General features: G+C 37.3%; 2 protein-coding genes across 2 annotated transcripts in view; one reads left to right on the forward strand and one right to left on the reverse strand.

Moving 5' to 3' along the window:
- CENPP (centromere protein P) overlaps nt 1-25308 on the forward strand; it is a 111825-nt gene that overhangs the window by 42827 nt on the left and 43690 nt on the right. The gene's annotated exons all lie outside the window — the stretch shown is intronic.
- On the reverse strand, nt 8491-24157 carry ASPN (asporin). The gene is made up of 8 exons (XM_015640539.2): nt 23856-24157; nt 18345-18615; nt 16970-17082; nt 14405-14618; nt 13919-14029; nt 11605-11698; nt 10304-10442; nt 8491-9738 (listed from the first exon to the last, which is right to left on the reverse strand). The coding sequence occupies exons 2-8, from the start codon at nt 18589-18591 to the stop codon at nt 9541-9543; spliced, it is 1116 nt and encodes a 371-aa protein (XP_015496025.1). The 5' UTR covers nt 18592-18615; nt 23856-24157; the 3' UTR covers nt 8491-9540.

The following is a 25308-nucleotide window of genomic DNA, read 5'->3' on the forward strand; positions in this document are numbered from 1 at the left end:
TCACTAATAAACACTAAATAAAAGAACACAGTGTTTTGGAAGGGAGGAAGGTAAAGAAGCTGTTATTCCAAAGCAGGCGCTTCTCATTTATTTTGAGCAGAACTGCTGACTTTAGTGCCCTAAACTGGTACATGTCTAAAAGAGATTATGTGAATTCCACCATAATAATTTATATTATTCATTAGCTTGTTTCATTCATTTATAGCTAAGGACTTCCTATAATTTTGATTAAAGAATTAGAAAATGTGCTTGAAGCTTCAGATTGTTCTCAGTTTTTTATCCAATCTGAAATCATATGTTTATAAGCCTTTTTAGGCATTTCCAGACAAGTATAAAGAGTAATTGCCGAAGTTATTTGCCAAAGCATTCCTGAATGATCGTGAATAGGAAAATGTTTTGCATTAGCAGAAATTTTCCCCTTGTACGTGATGGAAAGTGCTTCCTCTTTATTCTTTTGAGTGCGTTTAAGAGTGATGGTCTTTGATTTTACAACCCCTACAGAATGCATTTCTTTTCTAAATACCTATTGCTCTAGAAATACTCAAACAAATTCAACTGTCCAGCCTGGTAGTGCAGAGGATTTTGCCAGGCAGCCTCTCAGCTCTCTCCTGTAGTCTGGTAACTGAACATCAGCCTTAAAATGATTCTAAATTTTTATTATCCCCTCTTTCTTAAAGAGAATAAATCCTTTCTTTTTAGCACAACCCTCGTAATACTGGCACCCCATTGCCTTTCTGGCCTGCAGTGCAGTTCTTATGCAGCCATAATCTGTGACTTGGAAGCTTTCACAGAAACACCAGGTGTTATTACACATCATTCTGTACCCTGGCATATCGTTTTATAAGGAAAGATATAATCTCCCTACCCTTTGTTTCCTTTGGTTACTCTCCATTTTGTTTGGACTTTCTTTAATATTAATACTCATTTGTAAGCGATGCTCATGCCTGACATATAAAATAAATGTGTCTTCTGATTTATGGGAGTTAATCAAATCAAATAGATTTTTCTGTGGTTTGAATAATTTGTGAGTCAGCTCCTCCTTGGCAGAGCTGGGGGAGGTGATCTTGATTCAGTCACTCTGGCTGGAAGTTGTTTCTTCTATTACCTTTTCTGGGATCCTTAAAGGCCTTACTGTGAAGACTTGAGCAAGGCTCGCACTTATACCACACAGAGAATTACAGAATGGTGAAAGTTCATCCAGTTCCACCTCCTGCCATGGGCAGAGACAACTTCTACCATCCCAGGTTGCTTCAAGCTTTGTCCAACCTGGCTTTGAACATTGCCAGGGATGGGGCAGCAACAGCTTCTCCTTCCATTTCATTATGGAGGAAAAGTTGACCTGGGCATTACAGACCTTCCATGGTAATATGGCAGCTTTACCAGATTAGTTCTGTCCTGCTTCTGACACCTTCTCTTGCCTTGTCCTACTGCTTTTTGAAGAGTGGAGTAAATGCCTAAAGCTGTTTGTAGCCAAAATATAAACATCCATTGCATTTTTGTTCTAAAAAAATATTAACCAGATCTTAGTAAGGGGGTGGCATGAAATCGGTGCTTTGAGTGATTAAATTTTAACAGAACCGAGTAGTAGCTCCCTTTAAAAATGTCAGTTTTAATGCAAGACAGCTGTCCAGATCTCCCTTCACATCTTTGCCAAACACTTGGCTTAATGCTGAAACTTCTAAATAAGCTGTGTGTTGTGAAAGCAGCCCTAGAATGGGGGCTGGGGTAGTTGTTTTGAACTGCTAATGACTGAACTAGACACCAGGTTTAGCATACTGGGTGAAATGTTTGAGTGGAAAGGTACTTTTTAGAAAGACATAACAGTGACTTTGCAAAGCAGTTGCACATCTGACAGATGTGTTTTCCATGCTCAAATTTTCTCCTCTTCTCAGGTTCCTGTGCATTCTGATTTTGGGAGGGAACTGTTGAAGCATACATTACCCTTTCTGTCCTAAGCACAAGGCACTAGAAGCAGTATGAATCCATAAAACACAGTGTTGCTAAGGCAAAGCATTCCTAAAACAGGAGTAATGAAATATTGCCTTACACGTGTGCTCCAATGGAACGCGCTCAAGGAAAACAGCACCAAGAGTTGTAGTTAGTTTATGGTAAGAAACATTTTATATTTTTAAAATATTCACTTTGTTTGTGGCTTTATCATGAATAATGATACAGGGCTTTTATCAAGAGTAACTACTTTTTTTTCTTCCATCTATTAGAGGGAAGCATTAAGAAGGGTATTGAAGACTGAGTTTTGATCAGACTTAGTTTCTATTTTTCTGAAATAAAAGATTGTGGGTTTCTAAATGCTTATTGTTAACTGAGGTCTTGACAGGAAAAACAAAGGATCTCTTGGCATGTTGGTTAAGAAAGTGCTTTTGGGGCTTGCATGTAATAATGGTGGTGTGAGGTTTGAAGTGTTTTCTTCTGTATGGCATCACAACAGATTTTATCTCATATCAAATATCTCAAATTTACAGGCCACTGTACAGGAGCATAGTTTGTCAGAGACCATTAACTGCCCAGGTTAGGTAGGTGTTTGCATGGAAAATAGCTTCTAAAAGTACCCTGGTTCTTTAATCAAAATTCATCCTGTTACATGATGGTTCTGCTGGTTCTTATTAAAATATGGCAATATGCAGTCAGGGAATATGGGGGTAAAATATTCAACTTTTGTACTGACATTTAGCTTTGCTGTATTTCCAAAAGTTTATCCAGCTTTCTTTTGCTATGTTAGTCATTTTTTAAATGGAGTTAAATCAAAAGTCATTTTCCTTGTAAAATCTAGTATCTGAGGAAATATAAGATACCAGTAATATTAATTTACAGGAGGGTAACATCTAAATAGAAATTGAATGTATTAGCTTAAAATATAAATGAAAAATATTCATTCCAAAAAGCCAAGTCAGCTTTCCTGAAGTTATTAATTTCTAGGTATTAATCACTAAATTTTTCTTAAGCAATTAATAATTATAACTGCATCACAGTATTGCTGCTGGAGAAATGCATATGGACAGTTGCTTTTATAATTCTTGCAGAGTACCAGATTATGATCTGTCACTTCCTGAATCTGGATATCTTCTCACAAGGTTAACACAAAAGAGGTTTCTTCATGCTAAAAATTAGTCCCTTTTTACTGACTTGTGACTCCATCATTCACTCTGTTCCTTGTTTTGCCCTGGAGAACAGGAAGAAGATAAAAGAAGGTAGAGCTGACAGAAGGATAATAATGGTAACAGGATGTTCTCCCTGACCTAAATAAGATATACATTTTGGTAAAATAGTATATTTTAGAATAGCAGGCCAGTTTTCTTTTCCACAAATGAGTTAAGTTGTTCTGTGAGGAGTGTTACTGACAGAAAAATATTTTCATTGGTCTTTGTCTAAACAGTTTTTGGAAATAAGACTAGCTGAAGAATTAAGCTCAAGTCCATTCTTGTGTCTGTGACTTGCTCCTTCTCTGTCCCTCTGGAAATTTTCCATCCTCTGGCAGCCTCTCAGCTCGAGATTTTTTCCGTTCTTAGCAGAGACTGTAACTCTGTAATAATTCCTGCAAATGTAATTGTGAAGAGAAATTGTTCATTTCAGTGTGGCTTCCTGATTCTGGTAGAAGCCTTTGTGCAGGTGATGGGTCGCACACGTGGAATGAACCGGGTGTGTGAATTACTTCTCGAGGGGCTCTCTGGATGTGTGATTACTCTGGTGCATCCAGGCTTGTTAAATTCCCTGCTGCTGCACAGGGAGTTGGGGCAAGGCTTGGCTGCCTGTGGAAATGTGTGAGATTCTCATCAAAACTGAGTCCCCAGTGCTGCTGTGCCAGAAATCTCATTGTCATCACATTTCCTCTGGACAGGGATTTGAGGCAGGAAAGTGTTCGTGCATAGGAAAACCTGGCTGTGTGGGGTTCCCACAGCAGCACAGTGGTTAAAATCCAGAGCCTGACTGCTCACTTGGGTAGGAATGTTCATATTTTATACAAAAAACTGTAGCAAGGCTGTCTGTCAGCAGTGTGTTCCATTGAGCCAGTCTTTTACTGGGTCACATGGGCCTTGAGAAACATCACAACTTGCTTCAAAATATTGATTAGTTTTGGAAGTCGCTTAAATATCATGCAAATCTTTGGTTTTGTTTATTTCATAAATAGCCTTATCTTTCATCTCAGTGATTCATTGAGTATGGAGGGTAAATCTTGCATTTATCTTAGCAGATAATTCAGACCATGGTATGTGATACGTGGCATTTGGAATTCGAGTCAGATTTTCATTTACTCCAGAACTTTTCCATATGTTTCCTATTAGCAGCTTTGTTCTCAAATCTCTAGTCTCCCCAGAAAGGAGGGAAAAAGTCCCAACACAAGCCCAAAAAGCAATATAAACATAGAGAATAAGAAAAAAAAATAGCCTTCAGAACACAATTTCATTATTTTTAGTTTAATACTGCTTTTATTATCATGCTGCTGTCAAATTCTGATCAAAATAAAATGAAAATAATAATGTCTGTTGCGGTGTACCATAATTTTTCTGGATAAATAGTAAAATATTTTAACTGGAACTTGAATGAATATGGAATAAGTATCTTCATGAGATAACAGCAGTTGCTTTTTAGGACATGGATAAATGCTTTTTGAAATGACATTGAAATGACATTCTAAAATTGCTTAACAGTGAATTAGTATCATTTTCTATGCACAATTTGGTTTAGATAGCTGAGATATTTTGCTGCTTTAGCAAACAGATATGAAGGGTTAAAAATTTGCACATCTTAGTTTATATTTTTCAACTGCTCTCATCTGAGTAATTTCACTCACTTTTGGGAAATGCAGGTGCAGGAATTCCTAATGGGGTACTCATGAAACATTTTGGAAATTTCCATTCAGTTTAAAATAGCCAAACTTTCCCTTCTTTATTTTTTTAAGAAAATAACCCTTTATCTTTTTCACTTATTTCACTCAGCATCTTTTAATCCTTATTACCAATTATAACCAACTTTGACACAGGATAGAGAGAAATATTTATGTGCTGGTTATTAGTTTGTGAAAAATAGCAGCTGGGCAGAGGTGAATGCTCCAGAGAGGTCCTTCAGCTGGGGAAGGGACAGTTCCAAAATCCTGTTTAGGAGCAACTGGAAGGCAGGAGAGGACAGAGGTGAGAGTGACCCCTTGGCACAGCTGACTTTGGCCTTTGGCAGCACAGAGGTGCTGTGGTGTGAGGTAGAGAGCAGCTGGAAGGACCTGAGACTTGCACAACTCAAATCCATAGGAACCCTGGCTTCTGGAGCTTCTTAGCTCTTGGAATAACTTAGTGACAGCAAGACTGGGAATGAAGAGTTGTCTTTATCCCTTCAAAGCAGCCCAGGATATTCTGAGCCATCTTTCCACAAGGGCACGTTGCCTCATGCTCGGGTTGTTCAGCAGGACCCACAGATCCTTTCCTGCAAAGCTGCTTTCCAGGTCAGCCCTCAGCCACCAGTGCATGGGCTTATCCCTCACTAGGTGCAAGAACTGGGGCTTCCCTTAGCTCATCTGCACGAGCTCCTGTTGGCCATTTCTCCAGCAGCATAACCCCAGAGAGTCACATAGCAGTCAGCAGTGAACTTGTAAGGGTGATCTGCTCTGTCGTTCAGCCAGCCAATGAAGACGAGAACAGAGCTGGAGCCAGCTCTGACCCCTGGAGTACACTGGCAGTTCCTGACCCACCTGGAATTCACTACATGGCCTCTCTGCTTGCTGCCTGCCAGCCCATTTTCAGTCCACCTCACTGTCTGCTCATCCAGCCCAAACTGCATTTTGCTGTTAAGAATTTGCAACTCTTTTTTCTTAAGATCAGGCAGTGACATCCAAAGAGCTGTGCTCTTTATTTGTCCATCTGTCCTTTTCTTCCTGATACTTCTAGCCAACTTAACTGATAAACTGGATTCCTGCAGGTTTCATCCTCGGCAGAGCAAGAAGACACAATTAATACTGGAAAAAGGAAATAAAATAAACACTTCACCTTCTTTAACTCAATCTAGCAGCAGGAGAAAGCATCTCAATCAGATGAAAGAAAATGTGTTTTACTGAAGATACATTTCATTTTGTGGTGTATGTTTGCCAAAGCTGATGCTGGAAGTTAAAATGAGATTTAGTAGTATCTTACATTCTTTAAACTTTTTTTATCTTATTAAGTTTACTGCTCTTTGTATAATAATGCTGCAATAATCTATGTATTGCTGTGTTTGAAGTACTGCATGAAGTAGGTTGATATTGGGAAATGAGAAGGGAAGAAGACCTAGAAAAATGAGACTATTTCATCCCTTGGTAATTTAATGGCATAGAGCATGACATAGAACGCAGGGTTTAGCAGCACTCAAATGGCACTTTAGTACTCAAACAGGCCCCTCTGCTTAATCAGTGTTTGTGGCCTTTACTGGGCTCTTCCTTGTGTTCTAAGAGTCTTTGTCATTTATTCTTCAGAGTGACTTTTCCTTCTGTTTGTAGCTACAGGCTGCCACCCTCTGGAGAAATTTGTTAACTCTTGTGTAGGGACCTGACAGATCTTCAGAAGAGAGAAGCTCTTTAAAGTTTGAAAATCTTAGATGGAGAAAATACTAATTTTTTTTATTAGACAAATGTAGATACTTGTACAAGGAATAAGTAATGAGGAGACCCTGCGAAGCATTTATATCACATTTCTCTTTTTCCTTCTTTCCTTTTCCTGTTACATTTGTAGAGAATGTAAAGGTAGAGTTGAATTGAATTCTTGACAGATTTTCTTCCCATCTGCCAATACTGAAATTATTCTGTGGGAAGATCACAGAAAACACCAGTGTGTTCTCATCAGTTAATTACTATTCTGTTGATTGCATTACTGTCCATGTTCAGAAACCTTTGCTGAAACTGAGTAAGGTGCATTTTATATCATGTTTCTGTGCCACTGACACATCCACCTGGGTCTATGTTAAAGTATGCCAAAGATGAAAGGTGTTGAAATTAATTACTATTACTACAAATGCCAGCTGAAGAATGATATCTGAAAATAGTGGAGGTTCATTGAGCGTATTTTTTTTTCTCTTAAGTGACAGCCATCCTCTCAGTTTGAGGTGATCTAGGAAATTACTGCTTTTCTCTAAAAATAAAATCTACAGGAAATAGTTAAAATGAACCATTTGATACTTCCCTGCTGTAATGCAAAATTGTCAGTGTAGTTTAAGCGTCACAGATTAAGTTTTTTTTTAAACTTCCAAGCTGGCTGAATTTGCCTGGAGGATGGTGCAAACCTAAGTGGTTGATAAAATCATTTCGAGATTATTTATTAAGAGTGAGGGTAGAGGGAGTTTCTTCAAAAGTAGTGCTGCAGTTTCTTCTGTGGATGTTCTATGCATGGGTGCTGACTGCAAAAAGAGTTTCTCAGGCTGGGTGCACAGTCAGAGGAAAAAGTGAGAAGGCAAGAGAGTTTTTAAGGCTCTGGAAGGATAAGATCAAGACTATAAGGTCTTCTACTTCTTAGGACTTTACTATATTTTTACAAAGCTTTCCCATTATAGTGGGACTTCAGTAGCAGACTTAAAATTTGGTGAAACTCTTACAAGTACCTCTAAAGAATTCATAAGTTTAGAGAGCACAAGGATGCAGTTCCTGTTGTCCATTGCATTAACCTCAATTAGATAAGGAATTGTTTGCATTCTCTGTTGTGTTTCCTTTCAAACCTTACCAGTGAATTAGTGTAGAATAATGTACTACACAACATTGTGAGTTTGTTCTTTTAGTTAAGCTACAGAATTGGAATCAGCTTTTCTGGTGGTGTTGATGTTGCTGAAATGATGTAACTATTATAGCAGGAGTGTTTATGAATACATATAAACTGTTACATGGAAATGTAACAATTTTTCTGTTATCTATCATATTTACTAACATTGCGTGGGGTTATGAGTTGTTTATGGTACTTTAAGGTAGAGGAATGTGTCCTTAAGGGAATGTTGGTATTTGCTAGGAAATGCACTCCTTAGAAACATCTTCAGAAGCCAGGAATAGAAAGATGCTTGGTCATCAACAGATTTCAGATTTTGTGTTCTGTTTAGTCTTTTGTTTTTATTCTGCTTTAAAGTGTGTTACAGAATACAGAATTTCTATTTGCAAATATTGTTTTTCAGTAAAAGCCTCCCCTGGTCTGCTCTGCCTCCTCTCCTCACATAGTTTTGTGTCTCAGCAGCAGAGTGGTGCTAACAAAATATTAACTACCAGGAGACCAAGCAGATGAAAAGAACTCACATATTAGGCTTGATCCTTATTTGCACAGTGTATTTAGGAAGGCTGAGAGATTGGGAATTGAGTTCTTTATATTATTTTTTTATACAAGTCTGTGCCATTTCCCAAAGTCTTGGATTTTTAACTTTGTGCAAACCAGCAATGAAAAAGGACACTAAAGGAAGCATCTAGAGAAGAGTCACAAAGGTGCTTGGTTATAATCTCTGAACATTTTGACATGAGCTACCATGTAATGAAGTACACACATGCAGGTATTCTGTACGTTTATTTAATTTATTTTGAATCCGAATAGCAAATATACACTAAAAAGTTATCTAAAATATCCATTTTATACAGTACTGTCAGCATTGAGAGTTCTGTGTGCTGCTCTGCACAGGAAGGGCAGGGCAGGTGAGTTCCAGCTGCTTGTTTTCGGCAATTGTAAGGTACTTCCATTAAGGAGGGATCCTTAACCCGTGTGTTGTCAAAATATAAAGAAGAAAAGAATAAAGTGAGAAAGACGATTACAGTTTTTATAGATAAAAGAAAAATGTTTGTGCTGGCCTAAAAGGAGTTTAATAGTCATTCCTATTAAGCTTGAAGCATATGATAAATCTTGACTCCTACTTTTAATGTTCCAACTGCATCCAATTCTATCAATAGCAAAACACTGAAGGGCATTTTCCTCTTAAAGTTGCAAGGAAAAATTACCAACAACTTTTAAAGACTTTTAATCTGTTCTTGATATGAAACTTGCCTTTATCTCACTTAAAAGATTGTAAGAACGTATTCTATCTTAGAGACAACTACCTGACAATATCGTAGCTTTTTATTGCATCTTTGTTCATTATCAAAAATTGCACAAGAAATTGCCCTTGAAGTCTGGTTATTTTTGGTTTTGCAACTTTTCTTACAACATTTTCTGGAAGAGAAGCTAGGTCTCTTTTGCCTAACTCTGGAAAAAGTCACTTCCACGTGATTTTTAGGATTTATTTGAAAGAAAGAATTATGTCCAAGATATGTGGTTTAAGGAAGACATTTAACATCTATAATAGGAAACATCAAATGCAGTTTCCAGTTTCACTTCTAAGAGTCCTTTTCTAAGATATAAAGACTTGTTTAAATTATTCAAATGTAGGTTGGACATTGTCAAATAATACAATGGATCCTACTTAACGTATTGTTTCTAATTAATTACCTCTGAAATAGCAAATACTTTGTAAACGGTTAAATAGCATAAAATCAGCATTTTTCTGCAAATTTCAAGTATTGTAAGACTGATTTGGACAAGTTGCTTTCTGAAACAACCAACTTGGGTCTCACTTGAGGAAATTCCCAAGCTGAACACTGTTCCTGGCTAAAATGCACCGGAAAGTTGAAGGCTGAACCTCCCAGTACTTGACGGGGTTGTTGAAGAGGCTGATGCCGCTGTACAGAGCTTTCTTCTTCCTCCGTCCTGTTGGACAGAAATCGTTCACTCCCAGTTTGGCAATATGGTTGGAATGAAGGAAGACAACCTGCAGCAATAGAAAAATACAGGAGTTGAAATGAAAAAGGGAAAAAATATTTCTTAGGATGTAGGTGACTGAGGTTTGCTACAACATCATTTCCATGCAGACATTGAGAGTAACAAGAGCTTAAAATTTGTGTTAAAACTTTAAAAAAGTCTTCCTCCTGGCCCAGTCTCTCCCACAAAGAGAAGTCATGGGCATTTTGTCAGTGTATTTTTAGAATAATTGCACACTATTCTTAGGGAATTTGTTTCTAAAATGCAATTTTATATTTTCTTGTAGTAAGAATTATAATGATGTGGTATAATAGTCTCATTTTCTACAAAACTTTTTGAGTGTAGTGTTTTGTCCTTTCCTTTCCTAGGAAGTGTTCCTGCAGTTTGATTTTGTTTCTTTCTTTAATAAGTTTTTATGATTTCAGGCTCTCATAGTAGGAAAGTCATGGCAAAATATATGTGTCAGTTAATTCTGCTTTTAGCTTGTGCAAAAGTGCTAATGCTAATCAGTGTAACAGTGGGAAAGTGAAATAACTCAGAACTCCCAGAGCTGTCTGATAAATTCAGTGTATGACCTGCAGATATTTTAGTTCAGGTAATCCAGGAGGAACCTTCTTCAGCTTGTTTTTTTCCAGGTGGATTTCACGTATACTTGGGATGTTGGCGAAACTTCCATTTTCCACTTCTTTGATTTTATTATTGCCAAGGCCTAGCCTAGAAATAGCACAAGGAACATTTAATTAAAGATTAATTGAGATTCACAACAGCATTAGACAGCTTGCTTTTTTTTAAGATTGAAATACACAGGAGTAAACACAGAGGGAGAAAAGAACTTTGGGAAGATGATGAAATCTTACCTTTGATAGGAAAAAATCACCATTGACCTAACATAATTTGAACTCTACTTAAAGAAGATTGACTCACAACTGTTATCAGTTATCTGATGTAAGCAATTGTTCAGTTTTGCATGCAGTTCTTGTAATTATAGTGGCAAGTGTTTAAATTATAAATATTGAGCTGCTTGTGAAATAAATCATTTTACCAAGTAGTACAGCTGCAAAGTGTAGTCAGTGTCATAAGTTCTAAGAAACAGCCAAATAGCAAGTCTTGTCTAGAAAGGTGTTTTTAATGTATAGCTTATTTTTAAAATATAAAGGTTTTTTACTAAGCAGGACTATCTTCTTTGCTATTTCCAGACTTCCCTTATATTTTTTGCTATAAAGCTTTGGCCTGCTTTGCTCAGAAGGTGATTCAGAAGCTGGAGCCATAGGTCATGTGGAATGGCTGTTTCTGCCCATCCTGCCATCCCCTTTTGCTCCATTCTTTCCTGATTTCTTCAGAAACTGAATTCGGTATCTAAAGGCAGTGCAGTAATTTCTGTTACCAAATTCAGTGCTGTTCAGCCATATTTTCAGAGTTCTTAATTGAGCTTTACAGACAGAACTTCCTTCTCTCCTATCTCAGTGATACATTCCTCAGAAACACACATTTTTCTTTAAACTTCATTGCATTTGAAAGCACTTAGCAAGTTGTTTCCTTTACCAGCTGCTGTATTTATGAGAATAAATTTATAAGAATTAGAATAACTTAGGATGGTTATATTTTGTTTTTTTCCTACTTTTCTGTTGCAGGCTGTTGGCAAACATGTAATAACAAGACTAATGCGAGGGTTTGGGGGTGTGCTTGGATTTTAAAGTTTGGGCTTATCTAGAGCAATACCTACTAAAACACCTATAATTTTTAGTCTCTTTTCTCCCATTAACAAGAGAAGTATCTTGTTTATAGATAACAAGATAGAAGAGAAATAATAAGAAATAAGAGACCTTGCTGGGTATGACATTTTAACAAATAAAGGGATTCAGCCTGGGAATTTTACCTTTGAAGGTCTTTATAACGGTTAAAATCCTCAAGTTCAATTCCTGTGATCTTATTGTCATCTAAGTGAAGCTCCAGAAGACTGGAGGGCAAATCTGATGAAAAAAATACACAGTGTAAAAAACAAAGTCAACTTATTTTTTTTGTTGAAACATTTATTATGTTCCCAAAAGCTTCTTTCCTTTGTATTTAGAATTGGGTGAAGAATCTTGGGGAGGTTGTCTGCATCAAAGAAATTGGTATTACATATAAGTATGTTAATGAAGAGAATCACTAATATAATTTGATTTGAAATAATAGCTTAAAATTAAGCTGTGGAAGGACATATGCTAATTAAGATATATAAGAGTTCCAAGATTTGATAATTTTTCTGGCTTTCTTTATAACAACTCTCATGGTTACTTTGTCAGAGATGTTAATCCTGTGTTCTGTACATTTATCTCAGAGTCTGTAGTCAAAGCCTGTGGAACCAGTTTTTTGAAGATTTGTAATTTTATTATACATAACGTAGCAGTTGTGCTGTCACAGCTGCTAGGATGTGACTGTGAGGAAAGCTTTTGGAGTACTCTTAGAAAAATTGTGGTATTTGATAGCTCTTTCCCACGCCAGAATACTTTCTCTTGTGTTTCCAAATATTCCAAATCCAGGCTGCCGGTGAATGGACCAGGAGGTGGCGAATCTTTCCACAACATCCTCTTGGTGAGGGCAAGGAAAGCTCAGCCCAGCTTGAATTTGTTTGCTGATGCTGGGCTCAGCTTTCCCAGCCTCTGTCTAGATGGCTCCCGACACCGAGCAATTCCCGCTGCTCTCTGGGGCTGGGAGAGCGCTGCTCCCGTTGCCCTTGGATCTTGAAGGGATGCGGCTGCTTCCCAACCTGCCTTTATTCCACTTGGAATAAACTTTGTTTGTCTGGGCTTTGTTCCAGTTTGCATTCCAGCTCGCAGTTCCAGGTACAATATCCAGGGGGAAGAAGGACACCCACCTGTCCAATGCACGTTTTTAGTACCTTTTATAAGCAACACTTTTTTAAACCTTTGCACTGTTGTAGCATTCGCAGAGAGGAGCATCTACAAACTCAGTTTGCATTTGTGGTGAATGAATTCACCATTAAATCCTGTTTGGTTCGTTTATGTATCTGACACCACATTTGGGACCTCATGCTGTGTGTCTTTATAGGAGATTGCTCTATAACAAAGACAAAACTGGAATCATTTTATGTTGGGGTTTTTTTGATGAGCTGATACTAGATTGTTTTGGGGGTTTTTTGTGTTAGGAAGTATTACTATAGGCAGACAGGCTTTCTGATTTTAAAGTTATCTGAACAATTGGGGTGAGTTGATCTTGATTATTGTTGGGGTTTTTTTTTATTGTTCTCTTCTACAGGATCCTTCTGTATATCTTTGTGTACACATATATATATATATATGCATACAGGAAAAGATTAATAAGAAACAAGTTCTTTATCTGAATGACCAGAAATAAATTCTGGGGACAAGATTCATTTTCCCTGTGAGTTAAAGCATAGAGCACAGTGTTTTGCTTTGTTTCTTTCCTTTTTCCCTTAGCTGGTAGTTTTGAGCAGTTGAAAATCGTGAGAATATAGTTTGATACCACACTGACCTGCAGAAAAAGCAGGTGGAATGTTGTACTGAACTTATTTATGCTATATTTGTGGAGGTCAGTGATTTGTCAAGTTAGTGTTTTAATTTATTTTTACTTCCAAATTACAAAGTTGGGTTTTTTTTATGAATAAGTATTTGATTTTACAGTATATTATGCTGAATTTAATTAAATATTAATTATAAGTTTTACTTGGCAAAACTACATTGAACATTGTATCTGAGGTGCAATGTAACTTGAAATATTAAAAATTAAATTTAGAAGTTTTGGAGTTATATTTTAAATTCATAAAGGAGGTGGGAATTCTGCATCCCTTATGACCCTGATCAAATATTGGGGAGTTTATCTTTTCTCTTTGAGGATTTTTGAGAGGCTGATGTGATGTGAAAGATGTGAAGTGACATTAAATTATTAATTTCTTTGTACTGTTCCTCCTGAGACAGGTGTCTGGACGTTCTGTGAGAGGAGTGGATGTGCTGACAGGGAGAAGGTGCCTGTGTGCACTGTGTTTGTGTTGTTTGTGTATGAACTCTTCTGAGATGGGGAACTGGATACTAAATTCAAAAAGAAAAAGTAGGAGATGATTTGGTAGTAGTGAGAAAAAAAAGCAATTTATGAATTTAATAATCCTTCAGATGTTAAAGCATTTTATTAAGGAGCATATAAGTAAACTAGAAAAGGGAAAAAATACCTACCTTTAGGAATTGAAGTTAATTTTGCCTCTGCAATTCGTATGTGGTAGATATTTACCCCTTCGAAAGCCCCTGGCTCTATTCCATCATTGTTAAGAGGATTTGCACTCATTTCTGCCCAAGGGGGGGAAAAAAAACCACATTTATGGCATAGGAATTTTATATAGCTTAGACTAAATTATAAAGAGCTGATTTAAATTTGTTTATGCTTTCTGATATTCCAAGCACTCATTAATGTTTAGCTTTGTCTGTTTGGAGGGGTGTCACAGTTCTCAGTGGATTAAGGCTGTGTTACTTGGTTTGCAGGATTATCCAAAACTTGACCTTTGTAGCAACTTCACATAGAAACTAAATTGTGGAGGGTATTCCCAGAGCATGGATATCTCTTTAAGAGGAAACTGCACCTTGGGGAAATGTTTAAATGGAAATGATGTATAATACGTTCCATTTTTGGTAAAGACATTTTCTGTTCTACTTAATTAGACTTACCTAAAACATGTAGAGACTTCATTCCTTTAAATACATCCTTGGGGATTTTCTTAACCTTATTAGCATGAATTCTGAGCTCTGCCAGAGTTCTGGGTAGATTTGTTGGAATCTCTGTCAGTTGGTTATGGGACAAATACAGTCGTCGTAGCCTCTTTGTTGGTTGAAAGGCTTTGGGATGGATCTTGTGTATTTTGTTGTTGTTCAAAGCCAGTGCCTATGAGAGATGGAAAGAGCAAAAGTGTTCTTTATCAAGGACTGTTATGACTATGAATTTGAAGTCATGGATTTGATATGTAATTCAGCAAATATTTTAAGGATTTTAAGGATTTAAAATATTTTATTTTTCCATCCTACCAAACTTCAGTATTTTGTAGATGCTTTGGACATTTCAGTTGATTGTGACAAAGAAGAACCTGAAAGTTGGAGTATTAACCAGAAGGTAGATCTGAAAAAATGCCAGTAGATGATGAGAACTGGAAAAACAATATGTTTGTATTCAGTTATTTTGTGGGATTGTATGGGGGTTATATACTTTGTTGCTCTTGTTCCTTAATGCAGACAAATTCTCAAAACTCAGAATCTCATCATTTATTTCAACATAATGCTGCAAAGTAAAAGTGAAGTTTTTAATCTGAGTTTCTTAGATGTTATTGTCTGTCTGTGACACATGAATTTGCTTTGTCATTTCCAGCCCCTGTGAATTTCAGTTTCTCTCTTCTGTACCCTATAGGAGTCTTTTGGGGGCAGCTTTTTCCTCACTGCTGTGTTATCAGAGAACATGTAACATGAGTTACTGCAGTCAACAAAATACACATTATCTGAAATGATTTTGCATGTCAAATCACATCTCTGCATTTCCATACTTAAACTATTAATTTCTGTTCGTTTTTTATTTCTTGGAGTCATCTTCTCTCAGGAATTGTGTAGAAAAAAAAGTAGAGCAAACAAGAATTATTTTTTCGCAGAAAAAAATTAGGTTAGCTCAAGGAAATAAACAGGAAATGCTCCTTCCTCATCCAAGTTGCCATCTGTGCCTTTGCTAAGCAGACTCCAGGACTGAGCCAAGTTGTACAAAGTAAACTTTGCTCTCAGTGAAAATGTTGTTCAGCATTGCCACAAATGAACCAAGGAGAAAAAGCAAAGCAGCTCAGTGTCCTCAGCTATCACTTAATTAAGTGGTGACTCTGGTCTATAATGTGGTGATAGCTGATGGATTCCAGTGGCTTTCTCAGTCACTGGAGATAAGAGACTCTTAGATCTTTTACACAGAGTATAAACCATAGTTTGTGCATTTACCCTTTGCTTGCTGCTAAGACCATTCTGGACCAAGACACAAGAGAATAGGAAATGCTTCATTGCCAACTCAGAATTTATATAGTTGGTTTTTTTCTGTCCTGTCTTAGGCCATTATAATTAACAAGCTCAATCATAAACACTTATATCTGGTAAATTTTCAGATCTTGCTCAGAAGCCAAATATGACTGAAAGGATTAGTTAGGATTAGGATCACAGAATGATTTTGGGTTGGCTTCTAAAAGTCCCCTTAAAGACCATCCAGTACCCTGCCATGGGTAGGGACACCTTCCATTCCACCTCCCAGGCTGCTCCAAGGCTTGTCCAACCTGGCCTCAGACACTTCCAGGGGCTGCCACAGCTTCTCTGGGCACCCTGTGCCAGGGCCTGCCCACCCTCCCAGGAGGAGTTTCTTCCTAATGTGATAGGAATGGTCCTTATGTTGGTTTATTGTGGGTCTCATATCTTTCTAATGGAGAATAGAATGTAATTAATTTGCTATAAGTTATGGAGCAGATTCGGGTTTTAGAGAGAAAATTTCAAATTGGACAGTGTTTGTTAGTGGAACTAGATCTGGATGCTGAATCTAGGGTGACATCCAATAGAAACAAATATTCTAAAGCAGATTTAATCTACTTCCCAGTCCTCTGAGACTCTCATTTCCTTTCATCATAAAAAGGGATTATTGTGTACTGTAAACATCTAGATTTATCAGTTGCCAGTGATATTTGTTTCAAAGCCTGTCTCTACATGCATAATTGAGCATAGTAACAAATGAGGAATAAAGCCCCCCTGACTTTTCCAGTAACTCAGTGTTTCTCTATTTTCTGTTCAGGTCAGTTGGATTTGTAGTATTGGTTTCAGTGCTGTGTTAGCTGTATGTTCTGTTCTTCTGAAAATCCCCTCAGAAAATATCATTGCAGTTCTCCTTTGAGATTAAATTCTTTCTGCTATTTTCCAGTTAAGCAGATAAAAGGGAACAGTTGCCTTGCAGCCTTTCAGATGTAGGGAATGTTTCTGTGCATGCTAAGAACTGAAAAATCTTGAGACTCTTTGGTTAGATGTATATGGTACATTTTCTGGATGTTGTAGAAAGTAGTTCTTACAGCTGAAAGGTATTTGCTTCTTACTATGTGGGAGCACTCAAATATGCAGGCATTAGACTATTTTTATCTATATTATTGGAAAAGAAAATACCATTTGTGTTTTTGAAGTATCTAAATAGTTCTGATTGCTAACTAAGATTTCAAGCTTGGGAAATTGCAAGCTTACATAAAGTGATGTGAGTCCTTGGAGATCGTTTTCCTTGACCTCTTTGATTTTGTTGTTTTGAAGGTCAATCATACGAGTATCTGGTGGGATGTTGCGAGGAATTGATGTCAAACCTACAAAAGTGTGTGACAGAAACATTATGTGCTGCATATAAATCCAAAGAAACTAACTGTCAAATATCAAAACACAATAAGATTGTTGATGAATATGGTGGGGAAGAAAATATGTATAGCCATAAAGCAAAAGAAAAAAAAAAAAAGCCATAAAGCAAACGGTAGAAGGGAATTTCTGATAGAGTTGAAAAACTAATGATGTAAGAATGTACCGCAAATCTGTACAGAGTTTTGGGAGGAGCTGGTTCTGCCCCTGACCATGAAAGCTAAATGGGGACTGCTCATTGTGGACTCTACATCTGTGAAATAATACTTAGAGCATAGGTGTCCTACAGGGCAACTGTTGAGTCCCTGGAGAAAGGATCCCTCAGGAATCCAGGGCAGTGGTTCCCTGTTGAGGAGCAGGGCTGTGGATTCAGGGGTCTCTGCTTCATGCTCAGCGCTCCTTTGTACCTCTGCTCTGCCCTGCCCAGGGCACTGGGGTGGCTGCTGAGGGGTAATTCAGGTTATGGCAGGGCTGAGAAACCTGTTCTTGGTGTGGGCAAAGAAGGGTCTCCACTGCCAGCACTTCACTTCCAGTACCAGAAGGCATCGACATAAATCAGTACCAGTAGCATTAATGCTCCAACCCAGTTTGCTGTACAGTTACAAACCCACTGCAGTTCAGGCCATCTGAGATCCTGAATCAGCAGAAGAGACTCAACAGGGACAGTAACTTTCTTTTGAGTGGAAATGCTGATGCATGAGATGCTAAATGCTGTCCAATTTATTAACAATTACTTTGTAATTAATAGATTGCAGTTATTTCAAGATTAAGTCTATTATTGTGGGATTTTTCTTTGTGTGAATTCATGTAAAGTGGTTTGAAATCTATAGAGCAGATATATTAACCAGTTTGCTGTTGTCAGCAAAAGTTTTTGGTTCTTTAATAATAACACATTTTATAAGTGTCATTGTCACTATAATAGTGGTGTGAGTACAGTCCTTTGATTACCTTGAATCACAGGAAAACTTCAGTGAGCACTAATTCAAATTGGCACAATTAATAATGATTTCACTTTTAGGGACTGGAATGTAGTTGCAGCACTGACAGGAGCACATTTGCCTTTGGCTAAACTGTTCCCAGTGCTCCCTTTGGTGGAAATTAACCTGGGGGAATACTTTGCATCCCATTTATGTACCTGCATAATAATTCATCCTTTAAAAGACAAATCCTCCAAAGGAGAATCCAATGGAAAATAGACATACAAATTCATTCTTACCTAGGTCAGAGCAATGGACAACTCTCACATAGCACTGGCATCCAAAGGGGCATGTTGGGAACAGATCAAAAGGAATTAGTGGTAGAATGGGTTCAGTGGTTGGAAATAGAGAATTGTCGTCATCGTCATCATCATCATCATCTTCCATATCTTGGAGCATCATATTCTTTAGTGTAAAATATGAGGGACCAGTGAGAGATTTGGCAGAGCACAAAGCCAGGAAGAGAAGGAGTGTGTATTCTTTCATATCTTCTTAATCAGGATAACCAATCTTGGAAAGTGAACAAACAGAAAAAAAACACCAGAATCAGTGAATAGGGAACAGCAAATTAAGCTATTGAGTTTACTTCACTCACTGCCACACCATCTGGTCCTGAAAAAGAATCTGTTGTGAATATTGAGGTTTAATTAGTATATGAAGAATGAAGAATATATAAATAATTTTCAAATTAAATTCATACTATAAAATTACTTATATTAAATTCATTAATGTAATATCAGAGTATTTTAGTTTAGTTTACAAATAATGTCATCATTTGCTTTGAGCTTTGAAGTAGAATTTCTGTAGTAAACTTTACCAGAACTTGGAATAGGATTTATTTTATTTGTTCTCAATGAAAAAATATTTTTAGTGGGATACATTGGCATATGTGCATTGCTTATAAAATTGCAAAGTACTTGATTAGCAGTGCATAAAATGCAGTCAGTGGGATACTTCCTAAACACACAGTATTCCACTCCCTAAACACTTTAATTCAACTCTTCCTAGTCTAATCTGAAGTTTTCAGTCCTGACAAAGCTTTTCCCATGTTTGTCATTTGTTTATTATTGCCAATGATAGAAGTTCACCCCTGCATGCAAACACATCTCACTGAATTGTAGAATCCCAGAATGCTTTGGGTTGGAAGGGACCTTAAAGATCATCTCATTTCACCCTCTGCCATGGGCAGGGACACCTTTCTATCCCAGGCTGCTCTAAGCCCATCCAGCCTGGCCTTGGACACTTCCAGGGATCCAGGAGCAGCCACAGCTCCTCTGGGCAACCTGTGCCAGGCCCACCCCCTCACAGGGAAGGATTTCTTCCCAATATTTAGTCTAAACCTATTCCTTGCCAGTATAAAGCCATTCCCCCTTGTCCTGTCACTCCAGGCTCTTGTAAAAAGCCCCTCTCCATTTTTCTTGTTGGCTCCTCCTGGCACTGGAAGGCCACAATTCAGTCACCCAAAAATTCTCCTCTCCAGGCTGAACAAACCCAATTCTCTCTTGACTTCTGTTTGATGAGGGCTCTTTTCTCTGAGAACGACTTGCATGTTAGAAATCCGTATCAGTGGAAATTAGAGACTTAAATTACATCCAGAAAAAAAGCTAAAATCTGGTAGTTTTGTGTGTGAACTTTTCAATAAGCATAGATTGGGGCTTTTCTGTGTGGTGGTTGTTGTTTTTTTCCCTTGCTCCTATAAAACCAAGAGCAGAGGAGAATGGAGATAGTAAGAATTGCCACAGAATGCAACAAACTCTGAGAAAATGTAGATTCAACCCTCAGGTCGACACTGCTCCCCTCCAAAGCCCAATTCCAGAAGTCATTTGGAACCGAAAATGTGCTCCACAAACCAAGAGGGGCTGCAGGAAATTTTGTTGTGCACATCCTGTTTATAAAAATGTTTCTACCTAGACTATCATAGGCCTTTTTAAGGAAATACTGAACGGGTGTCAATTCTTGTTTGATCACCTAATGAAATGCTTGCTGATCTGTTTGGAGATGAAAAACGCCTAAATTTATGTAAACATTTTATCATTGGTCTTCCACTGCAGGAAGAGTGCTCTGGTTTGTACTGGGGTTTGACTTGGCTTATTCAAATGAGGTTTTGTTTGAGCCACTTTTTTCTGTACCAAACAGCCTCCTTTTGATGTTTACTGGAGGGGGTTCACAACAGCATTAAATGCAAATATCCTGCATACCTTGCTGCTCCTATATTGGTGTCTGTTTCAGGGAGTTTAAAAAGAAGTAACAAACACTGTTCAGAATAACATAAGAAGAACGTGGTAACTTCTTTCCCCCAAATACATGCCTGAAATCAGAATCACAAAGTAATTTGTATCTTGTAGGTAAACAACATATAGCTAAATTTAGTGTTTCCCATAATATTTCAGCTGCATGCCCATTTGGGTAGGGCATGTACTTTTACTGATGTAACAATCTCTTGAAAGAATCTTCATGTGTTTCCCATATATTCAATCATCACATTTTCCTTTGTGTTCAAATTAATGTTCTCTTGCAATGCTCCTAGAAAGGATTTTGTGGTTGTTCTTGCAATCCCTTGCAATGTCTGTCCTTGAAAGACTCTTTGAATATAAACAATGCTGGGAAGAAGGTGTGGAACCTCTGTTTTTTTGGAGAGAATCGTTGTCATCTCTGGCTATGCACCTTTAGAATATTTGGCCTTTTCAGTCTTCTATTTCAGCTTCAGAAAAAGACCAAAATCTTAACTACTTTAGTCATACCATGACTTAGGAGATGAGGATTTGGAAGCCTTTCAGACTTCCAAGTTCTCCTTGTTCTTGGACAAGTGGTTCAATGGCTGGGCTGTCATACATGGTCTCTCAGGCTCTCTGTTCTTTGCTGGCAGTTTAGGTCTGAAGTGACAAAATGCTCTGTGGTTCATCCAGTGATAAGACACCATTTCCATATGTAGGATATCATGTGATGATGTCTTGGGACATGGACTTTCCAAGTCCCTGCTGACTTCAATTTGTGAGAGGCATTGGCTGTGTAGTCTTACTGAATCTAAAATATGAACTTGCATGTATGTTCCTAAAACTTTCTTTTGGATCTAGGAAGTTCTCTTATGAAACAACTTAAAAATCTGTTCCCACGTTCTCATCTGTAGCAAATGGATTGCATATTTCCTTTCACATAGCCAAAAATTAGGATTTCAAAGTATTGAAAGATTGAGGCTGTGATTGGACTAGTGGCCAGTTTGAACTCCTGAAAAACATGTGTTGTTCATAAAGTTCTAGCAAAGTAGTCTTGAAATATGTCACTGGTGACATATATTGGTTCTGTGAGTTAAATCTCTTGAAAACAAGTTCCTTTATGTAAGGAAAACTGAGTTGTGATTTTTTTATTTTTAAGTTTAAATTTAATTTTTAAAGCAAAAAGTCCTTCATCTTCCCATTTTGCCCTTAGGATTATTGGCTTTGTAGTTAGGAATAATCATCAGGCTTGACTCCAGGTTTGCATTGGCTAAAGAAACTCCAAAGAATGGATCCTAAAGAATTGAGTTTTATGAAGGTGTGGGGATGGCTCTTTCCCGCCTGAGGTTTTGAGTTTCCCAGTAAATAGGTGCTGATAGGACTCTGTAAAAATGCTCTGACTCTGCAGCTCTTCTCAAAGAACTTACACAAACTTTCTGCATGCTTAAACCTCGAGAATAAGAGAATTAAAAGAAAGCCTAAAATCTGAGATCCTAGAGATCTTTCTGCAAATACTGTCATGAAGATTTTAAGAAAGACTGTTTCAGAAGGTGTAGGTACATCTGTGCTAGTGGTGCCCTGCTGCCATTTGAGCCTGACTGTGCTCCCTGCCAGCTCTCTGGTACCAGCTCTTCCTCTTAGGCTGTTCCCTGAGCTGGCAGAACTCACTGCACAGCACGAAACTAATGTGAACAACAAAAAAAAAACCTTCATATTCTTTACAGGTGAAGAAACCGAGTCAGTTTGGAGTACCAGAACCAGCACAAAAGAATGGGTGGAACAGATTGGTTGACAGGGCTGGAATATTAAATGGAAAGAGAAGGAAGGAGGAGTGATGGGGGAGCCATTCCTGACATATTCAAGCTGTTAGGCAGGCTTAAGTGCTTTGTTAAATAATCCCCTGAGCAGCTGGTTGTCACTTGCACAAAGCCTGGCTTTGTCCATTCTTGTTTTAACAGGCCAGAACATTGAGAATGAGTTTGACAAAGAGTGTGGTGAATTCAAGCTCCATTGTACCTTCTTTGTGTCAATCCTTCTTATCCTTCAGTACAAAAAGCTTTTGAGTAGCACCTTCTTCCCAGAACATGAGCTACCCCAAGTTGAGGTGACTGAAAGTGGAGAGTGCACTTCACATGGAGAGATGCTCTAAGGTGTTTTCCTGAGGTTTGTAACTGTCCAAAAATCACTGCACTGGTTGTTTGGTACAGTTATCCTCACTAATGTGGTCATCTATACCCAAACTCATATTGTCAAACAACACATGGAATACAGGCATTTTTATGCTATTAGTTATCATTTATAAATCATTAAAAACAGCTAATGTCACAGTATCATTTAATATGATTAAAACCCTTAATTTTATGTGGAACATTCACATATTTCAGTGATGTGAAAATTCTAAATATGATTTATGGGAAGAAAATCCCTTTCAGTGAGAACAGAAGTTGTGTTGTTAGCATGGGAAGAGTGCCTAGAGACCCAACAACAAATAACTGAATTGTTTGGCAGCTGCAAAGCAGTTCACCAATGTGAACTTCGTTGTCTTATCAGTTAAGATACAGAAGGAGTTAATACATAAAGATTTAAGTCTTAAAAAGACTCTAAATTATATTTAGGAATCACTTCTCTTACTGGTGTACAGAGACAAATTTCTCATGGCATTGTTTCTGAAAAGGAAATGTTTAAATGACCCACTGGTGGTATTTGCAGAGGCAAGGAAAAGTCCCTGTGTTCATTAATAACACAAATCATTGCTCTGTGCACAGATTTTGTCCAAAGAAAGGCAAGACCATAACTGTTTTGAAATCTATATTTAAAAATAGTTCTGGTTCTATTAGTCATTGTCCCATTCCAGAAATAAAAGGAGTTTATGTTTAACTCTTTATCTACTCTATTGATTTGCTTAAATTGCTGAAGAAAAACAGGAGGAAGGTTTTTTTTGTTAGAAAGATTACTGTAGAAATGTCTGTTGTCAGAAATAGTCCAATATTGAAGTTGGGCAGTAATAATTAAGATGATGTTTACGAAGTTGTGTTTACAGAGTATTTACTTTTTATGGAGAGCTGCTTGACTCTTGTTACTGAATTATCTGTGAGCATTTTTAGGTTGTAGTTCATATACAGTTCATTCTTTCCTGGGTTGTTTTTAATTACTTTGCTGATATGTACATAAAAAACCCCAACAACTTGAATACCAAATTACAGAAAGTTAAGACTGAATTGTTACTGTAAGAGCTGCTGTTATTGTAGAGTAGATTTTCATAGATGATTGTAACTGAGAAAAAGTGTTATGGTCAATTGTAACATTTTTCTGACAAGTCATTGACAGTTAAATAATTCACTATAGCTCTATTTGTTTTTCAGCTCACATGTAGTAAACACAGAAGTATTTCAGCTGCAAGTAAATTTTCAAATGTTCCATTTAAAAAGTGGCATTTTTAATTCTAAATTACCTGATATTATTAATCTGCACATAGTGACTGACAGCCTTAACCCTTTACTGCTATTTATATAAAATAGGTATTCGAACTGGACATACCTTGCAGGTTTGGAAGTTCTTCTGGAAGCACTGGGATAATCCACCTAAGGTTCTTATGTCCAGTTATTTCATATTACAAAAAAAAAATAGGGATAAAGGAAATTAGAGTGAGTTCTGTGAAATGAAAAGTATATATAAAGAAAAAGTCCACTTCCAAGCTTCTTGATCCTTCTGGCACAGTGGGTGATACCAGAGTAAAGTGCTGCTTCAGATTAGCCCATCTTAGTACTGAAGAATGATATTAAGGCGACTTGTTACCACTCATATGTTTTTCATCACTGCCTGTCTTAGAGCCAAAACTTCTGGCTTAACTCTAGACGTCTAGTGGAAGACTTTATAAAACCTGTAGTTTAATAATAGTTGACATCAGGCCATTGGAAGTACAGTGAGGTCCATTTCAGGTCATTCCTGCTGTGGAATCCCACTTATTTATGATTTCACTAGCCATTATTCTTTTAAAAGTGTGACTTGAATAAAACTATAAAACTTCAGCCAGTGGCAGAGTAAACCAGTAGCCTGCAGTGACCTGCAGGCTGCCAAAACTTTCTAAAGTTAGAAAATTAGGACTTGATTGTGTAGCTGTGTATAAATTTTAGCTCTGCTTTCAGGAGACAGCAGTCTGTGTGGGGACAGTGGTTCAAGAATGTAAACAGTAGATAAGATTTTTAATCAATATAGCTAATTTCTGTCTCATGTGTGGGAAATAAAGCATATCTATTAATTTAAAGAGACAATATTTGCAGTATTCTGTGATTGAAGTTGTGGGTTTGAAACCAAGTCTTTGAGAAAGTGCTCTGTTACAATGTTTGTACTGACGAGCACATCACAATATTTAGAAAATGGGTTATTCTTTGTTTGCCTTTCGTAGGCCTCTGTTTATGTAAACTTCAAAAATGTTTAATTAATGGAGTTTACCTAAAGCAAGTTTCATAGTCGGGGAAGCACTTTGTGTCTTTAAATTTGCAATACATTATACCCAGTTCCATGCACATCTGACTTCATCTGTTTCTTTAATTAGCTCTTTTCTATGTTAAAAGTCTGGTCTTGCTTTGGAAAAAAAAAAAAAAAACAACTGGAAATTTTACTTGGGAGTTATTTTTTTTATTATTATACATGTAATGTGCTGTTTGCAAAATGCTTGTACAAGTTGCATAATAGTTATGCAACTATATAATAGTTTTGTCTGTTATTACTTTCTTAAGGAAGAAAAACATTCTATGCCAAAAATTAAAACTTTAGTGCCGTGATATCAACCAAGACAAGACTTGTGTTACCTGCAGCATTGCTTTTGATGTGTTCCAGTTCCAGTAGCACAGATGGATGATGATAAAGAGTCTCCCTATCACTTTTCCCAAGGAATAAAATTACAGTTTCAAAAGCAATCACATTCCCACAGAAAAATCTGAAGGATGATCTTAGGCTTTTTTGAAATCTCAAATTGCATATATCTGCA

Source organism: Parus major, chromosome 12 (genome assembly GCF_001522545.3).
Source record: "Parus major isolate Abel chromosome 12, Parus_major1.1, whole genome shotgun sequence".
In the NCBI taxonomy this organism is placed as follows: domain Eukaryota; kingdom Metazoa; phylum Chordata; class Aves; order Passeriformes; family Paridae; genus Parus; species Parus major.

Bases quoted from the DNA above. Each gene is read 5' to 3' on its own strand.
- ASPN (XM_015640539.2), bottom strand. From the start codon at position 18,591: ATGAAAGAATACACACTCCTTCTCTTCCTGGCTTTGTGCTCTGCCAAA. The intron at 17,083-18,344 runs GTAAGAATGAAT...ACACTTTTGTAG, and splicing joins TGTCCATTGCTCTGACCTAG to GTTTGACATCAATTCCTCGC. The intron at 10,443-11,604 runs GTAAAATTCCCA...TGCTATTTCTAG, and splicing joins CGTTATAAAGACCTTCAAAG to GCTAGGCCTTGGCAATAATA.